We start from the raw sequence: 6,232 nt of genomic DNA on the forward strand, positions 1-6,232 counted from the left end.
AAAAATGTAATTTTACTTGTTAATATCTAAATTAAAGTGCAAGTCATGTTCAAAATTTGTTTAAAAGAACTTGTTATAAGCCTACATGTAGACATAATTTAGCTTCATAGCTGACGCTTATCGGCAAAAAATGTACGGAGGCTGGTCCTCCATCCAACTGAAGTGAGGGTGAAATTATTTATTTTTGTCTTCTCCCGCGTTAGATAATTTCGAGGAAAAACAAATAATAACTTTATGCATTACTGGAAGCGTGGGGAACGAACGGTGGAATTGCCTATTCTTTACGTCGCTCGCGCATGCTGTATGATCTTATCAACAGTTTTATTATATCAGTTTCAACAGTTTCATAATATACAAAAAATATAAAATAAACATGGAAAGAAATTTCCGTTAAATATAATGAGATAAAAGCCAAAATCATCATTAGTGATCGATTTGTCCGCTGCGTCACCCTCTACGTAACCAGAAGTAAAGAAGTTTCAATATATCTTCAATCCATTATTAGCTCGTCCTACTTAATAATGGATTGAAGATGTGGATCCAGACATGTACGAAACGGATATTATAGTTTAAAAGCCGACAAACAGACAACATAAATATACCACACTTCATAATTTTAGAAAGTAAAAAAAAAACACATTTTTCTTTAAGCTACTCGTCACGACAATGGACAATTTGCACAGATTTGAATTAACTTACATCTTTTTCTTTCTTTTGGACAAACTTTTTCCATTTCACAGAGAAACAGGAAAGCCCATCTTACGACACAGTGACCCAAGCGGAAAAATTATGTTAAAGTTACTTCCCTACACGTCATATAAAACTTGCAATATTATTATAGGCCTAAGCACGACCAAGATAGTCCTTAGGACACATCGACTACAAGCTAGTTGATTGTGACATATACAAAATCTACATTCGATTTTTTTCATGTAGGAAATTAAATTACGTTGTGTTTCTAAAATGTAATTTCTATAATATAATTAAAACCTGTCTTACGTTTTATCCGTGTCTGCGTCGAAGTTAAGCTATACACGCTTTTATATTGTGAATGATCATTAACCGTCTGCACGTCATACGCAAGCGAACAAAAACAAATCAGTGTATAGGTAGGTTTGTATATTTATAAAAAACGATTGCCTGTATACGAGTGCGTGGCGGGCAGGAGCAGCGCGGAGGGCAGCAGCAGCAGCAAGGCGGTGCGCGGGGCAGTGCGCGGCGCGCGGCCCACGCGCAGCATGCGCAGCGCCGCCTCCGTGTCCGCGATGGTGGCGTTCACCACGTCCGCGTACTGGTACAGCGACGTGAACACGCTGGTGGCGCCCTCCGCTGGCAGCCCGCGCGCGTGCGCGCACTCCACCGGGCCCATCGACGTTACGCCCACCTGAAAAAACATCAGACCATACGTTATACCGCCCTTCTGGCCTCCGACGACGTTTAAAGACTGGTATCCTATGATAACAACAATACCGACGGCTTATCGTGCCCTCCAAAACATGAAAATATGCACAAAACTAAGTCATTATTCCGCCTCTGCCTGTTTACTTTGTACGTCGGTTTAAATCTAAAGAAGCCACGGGGCTATATACGCTCGTTATAGATGGACTGCAGCTCGTACTTAGCTTAATACTTAATATCAACTCTTTACTTCATTTCGAAAAAAAAGTAATTGGGTATTTATTGACATAGACTCGTAAGTTGGTTTAGATTTGAAACACAATTATTTGTACAAACCTGCACATCGCGATAGAGCACAGGCCCGCCGGAGTCGCCGGAGCAAACGCCGCGGGCGGAGCCCCGGGCTATGCCGCACACGCAATGCAGCCACTGCGCCTGCGCACAGCGCGCCAGCCGCAGTCGCGCGCCGAACAGCTCCTCGCCCAACACCGACCGCTCCGTGCGCCCGAACCCCAGCACCTGTGGGACACACGCACTGCTACCTTAACGCGCTTCCACAATAAAAACTATCAGATGACCCTTCAATTGACCATTCGGTTTTTCTATGGCGATGAGATTTTTTTAGTATGTTAAGTTATGATAAGTAAACGCTTCTCGTGTATACGTAATGTGGATTCGTACCTGCACTTCCTCGTCGGCGAGGTTGACCGGGTCGTAGCGGCGCATTGCGACGCGCAGGTCGTCGGGCAGCGGCGCGCGCAGGCGCATGGCGTCGCGCGTGCGCACCAGCCCCACGTCGTGGTGCAGCAGCGTCACGTCCGCCGCCTCGCCCGCCGTCTGCACAACTTCGAATCTGAAAACACAAACTATTCAAATCCATCCTTAAAGCTGTACCATAAATACTTAAAGAAAAAAATTCATACACCCGCATGGGTACAACTTTTGTGCGAGACGAACTTAATACAGATTTAACTTATTTATTTCTAAACGAGCAGTATCATCATCAACACAATACTGTCCCACTCCTCGGACGCGTCTATTCTCAGAATGAGAAGGATTAGGCCATAGTTAACCGCGCTAGCCAAGTGCAAATTGGATACGCAGTACTAAAGTGGACCATAAAATACATTTTCTCGTACTTCTTTTAAAACTTTATCTTCTATTTATGAGGAACTATTTTAGTCTATGCAAGATATTATATTACAAAAATAATTACATACCTACAATTCTAATAAAATCATATATATTATTGTTTACTTGGGATGCCGGTAAAGATAGTGAACTGGCGTAAAGTCGCCATCGGGCGAAGCGGGTCGGCGTGTATTGTACTTGACGTAGGCAAGACGTGACGTCACACAGTGTGCCGCCGTCAGCACCCAGTGTGAGGCCACCGCTGCACCCGAGCAGCGCGCCGCCCAGTAGCGGTCCAGCAATGCCACCACCCACGGAAACGACTCTAACTCGGCCGCGGCGCCGCCGAAGATGCGCCGCGTACCGGCCGCACCGCGCACCAGCTCCATATCGCGGTAAAACGCATATCTGCCACGCGCGCCATCGGACACGGCTGCGTCCCCTGCATCGTCCGCAGTGTCTGAGCCAATCGCACCGCTAGTGTTTCGCCCTAATACGTTACGATCGTCGTCCGCGCTGCCTGTACTAGCCACGTACACGGTGGCTGCTAGCGCAAACATCACGCGAACCCCCCACATGTTGTTCTTCAAACACTATGCAACATTGAGTATTTACTGACATACATGGGACAGCTTACACTGTCGTCTTGACATCTGTCAAAATGTGTTTTAGCATAACAAAGAAGATTTAATATAATTTTACATATATTTTTTTACAATAAATATATTTTATTTGTGAAATGAAAATTTATTGGGTTTATACTAACAAATGTTTTTGTTATTTCCAGATGTGTGGCGGGTAGTAGCATGGTGGCGGTGGCGGCGGCGGCGGAGCGCGCGCGACATGAACCGGTCGGTACTGGAGTGCGACACGGACGTGGGCGTGCCCGAATCCGACAAACTGGTCCGGTTCGTGGTGCACGGCGTGCTGCTCAACATCATCGGCGCAGGCGGGCTGCTCGGCAACGCGCTCTCCGTGCTCGTGCTTTCGCGCCCGCAGATGCGCTCCTCCATCAACTGCCTGCTCGTGGGGCTCGCCGCCTGCGACACCGTTCTCATCCTTACCTCCGTGCTGCTCTTCGGTCTCACTGCGATCTATCCCTACACGGGCCTGATGCGATATTACTATTACCATATATGTCCGCATCTGACGCCCTACGCTTATCCAATCGCCAATGTTGCGCAAACCATGTCCGTTTATCTCACTCTCATCGTCACCGTGGAGCGTTGGGTGGCCGTCTGTCATCCATTTCGGGCGAAAGCGCTCTGTACATCTTCTCGCGCGAGATGGTACGTGCTCGGAACGGCCGCCTTCGCCTTTGTCTACAATGCTCCGAAGTTCTTCGAAGCAGAAGTAGTGGTCGAGGGTGACGCGGATCTCGGGGAAATAATATATTGCGTGAGGGCCAACATGGAATTTCGCACGGATAAATACGTGGCTGTGTATATTCATTGGATGTACCTAGTGGTGATGTACATCGTGCCCTTTTCTGCGCTGGCGGCGTTAAATGCATGCATCGTGCGGCAGGTGAGGCGTGCGCAAGCGGAGCGGGCGCGACTATCGCGCGTGCAGCGCCGGGAGCTCGGGCTGGCGACCATGCTGCTAGTCGTCGTTCTGGTCTTCTTCCTCTGCAACTTACTGCCACTCGTCACCAACGCCTTCGAAGTATTTCTGGGGGAAGCGTTCGATAACCTGGATCCACTCGTCAAGACGAGTAATTTATTGGTGACCATTAACAGCAGCGTAAACTTTGTTATCTATGTCATTTTCGGAGAAAAATTTAAGCGCGTATTTTTAAAGATGTTCTGTGCCGCACGGCTCAGGGCTCGGACGACGCTACGGGACTCACCTGAACATACGCGCGATGACTCGTTCGCGTCGTGTGGAGAGCGGGTTTCGCTACGGATGACGCGCAACGGCACCTTGCGGCGCTCGGACACGCGCTCGACGCGGCTGAGCCGGCCGCGCCGCGCCGCCTCGCCCGCGCCCACCGTGTACTACCCCGCGCCCACGCCCTCCACGGAGCTGTCCGTCGCGTCTGCGGACGCTCCGCCGGCCGCAGCTCGCTGGAACGGTCACGCTCGACTCCATTTTTGACCCGGTGGTGGATAAATGCTAGCTGCGCCAGACGACTAATCAGAGTTTAAGGAAATAATGAACATTACGAAAGGAAGAGAGAGAGACCCTTTAGCCTGATGAGGTCTATAACAGTAAAATTGAAATGTGGTCGGTGTTTCATGACATTTGTTTGATATAAATGTGACAATTTTATCCGAAATAAGTATGACGAAGTGAAGTGTTGTGAGTAGAAGTTTTTCCTAAAGGAAGACTTTGAAGAAAAAAAGGGCCGGAAAATGAGTAGTTTTACTAAAATGTACGTACAACGCTCAGCTGCAACGATGTAAATTTGTAAAAATAAATTGTAAATACACCTATTCGATATATATATTGTATTAAGCATTAAGTTCTCTCAGAGAACAATATGTTATGTACGTATTTAAAAAATCATGGCCACATGTTTGACATAATATTTCTCAATTAATAAACGATTATTTTAATGTGTATTTTGTTTTCTTCAACCTCTTCTAGAAATAAGACCAAACAAACAGTGATCTGAAATATGAGTGAGTGAGGGAATGAGCTAGTGAGTTAGTGAGCCAGTAAGCCAGTGAACTAGTTAACCTTTTAATGCTAATAATTAACTTTTTTTGGAAATCTTAATAATCTATCACATTAATATGTTCTGTGTCATAAAATTAAATGGTACATTACCCACAGTAAAACTTTTTGAAATACATTATTTTTCGAGAACATCCAAAAAACACGTGGCCATCATACTGGCCACTGAGCGCTCGTATGGCTAACTATCAATGCAAAATCACTGGTCAATAAACTGGTAACTGACGAAATCTACCTTATTCTGACATTGAAATATAAGAAACAACATTAAGTTTCGAACCAATAATTAATAAAAGAATGTATACTTAACATAGAACAATTGAAAATGAAAATGTATCAATTACTACAGGCTTATTAATTGCAACCTTAAATGAAATTCAGCTTTATTATAACTTATACAAAAACTTCTGTTTTAGTTAGGATGAAGTGGATGTGGCATAATGTAATCTTTGACTTCGACTACGAGTGATTAGGATGCTAATTCTGGAAGTAATAGGTCAGTCAAAACTATGATCAGTATCACTATCTCCACCAACGTCTGATCATCCACAGTCCCCATAAGATCATTCCATTGGTCCACGTCTATTAACTCTAACTTCCAATAAGTGTAACTTTGTCTAAATAATGAATTTACGACAAATGCAAATCTAAAAATTAATATTTTTCATAACTAAATCCATATTTGCAGAAATGACAAGAAAAACCAAAAAATATTAACATAGTAGGTTATAACTACCGAACAAGATTGTCCGCAATAAATTAATTATAATATTAGATAAATTAATTATATAATTGTTGCAAAACCATATGATTTATATGAATAAGTTGAAAATAAATACTCAATACAACAACTCAAAGTTAGGTAGGCAATCTTCTGGTTAGAATTTTTCAATCAACCTGTTCTCATTAGATCCCAAAAAACAAAAGTTTTGTTTATTTACCTCTATTATATTCGCACGTCATATTAAAGTACATACTACAATACAATCGTTTTACTTACTTTTCCAAATAAAACATTTCTTTT

The 6,232-nt window shown here is 44.1% G+C and overlaps 2 protein-coding genes across 3 annotated transcripts in view; one reads left to right on the forward strand and one right to left on the reverse strand.

Moving 5' to 3' along the window:
• The window catches only part of FMRFaR (FMRFamide receptor), a 204,155-nt gene extending 199,064 nt beyond the window's left edge, over positions 1 to 5,091 (forward strand). For both annotated transcript variants that reach the window (XM_073079327.1, XM_073079326.1), the window contains exon 4: positions 3,317 to 5,091. In XM_073079327.1, the coding sequence (XP_072935428.1) occupies positions 3,373 to 4,626 (1,254 nt within the window). In that variant the 5' untranslated portion in view covers positions 3,317 to 3,372 and the 3' untranslated portion in view covers positions 4,627 to 5,091. The remainder of the gene's footprint in view (positions 1 to 3,316) is intronic.
• On the reverse strand, positions 1,105 to 3,168 carry LOC140747082 (kallikrein-2). The gene is made up of 4 exons (XM_073079328.1): positions 2,656 to 3,168; positions 2,080 to 2,251; positions 1,735 to 1,917; positions 1,105 to 1,384 (listed from the first exon to the last, which is right to left on the reverse strand). The coding sequence occupies exons 1-4, from the start codon at positions 3,105 to 3,107 to the stop codon at positions 1,124 to 1,126; spliced, it is 1,068 nt and encodes a 355-aa protein (XP_072935429.1). The 5' UTR covers positions 3,108 to 3,168; the 3' UTR covers positions 1,105 to 1,123.
• Positions 5,092 to 6,232: the final 1,141 nt, after the last annotated feature.

The sequence above is a fragment of the Epargyreus clarus genome, unplaced genomic scaffold, assembly GCF_041222505.1.
Source record: "Epargyreus clarus isolate Ecla_fem2 unplaced genomic scaffold, WU_Ecla_fem_2.2 ptg000014l, whole genome shotgun sequence".
NCBI lineage: Eukaryota > Metazoa > Arthropoda > Insecta > Lepidoptera > Hesperiidae > Epargyreus > Epargyreus clarus.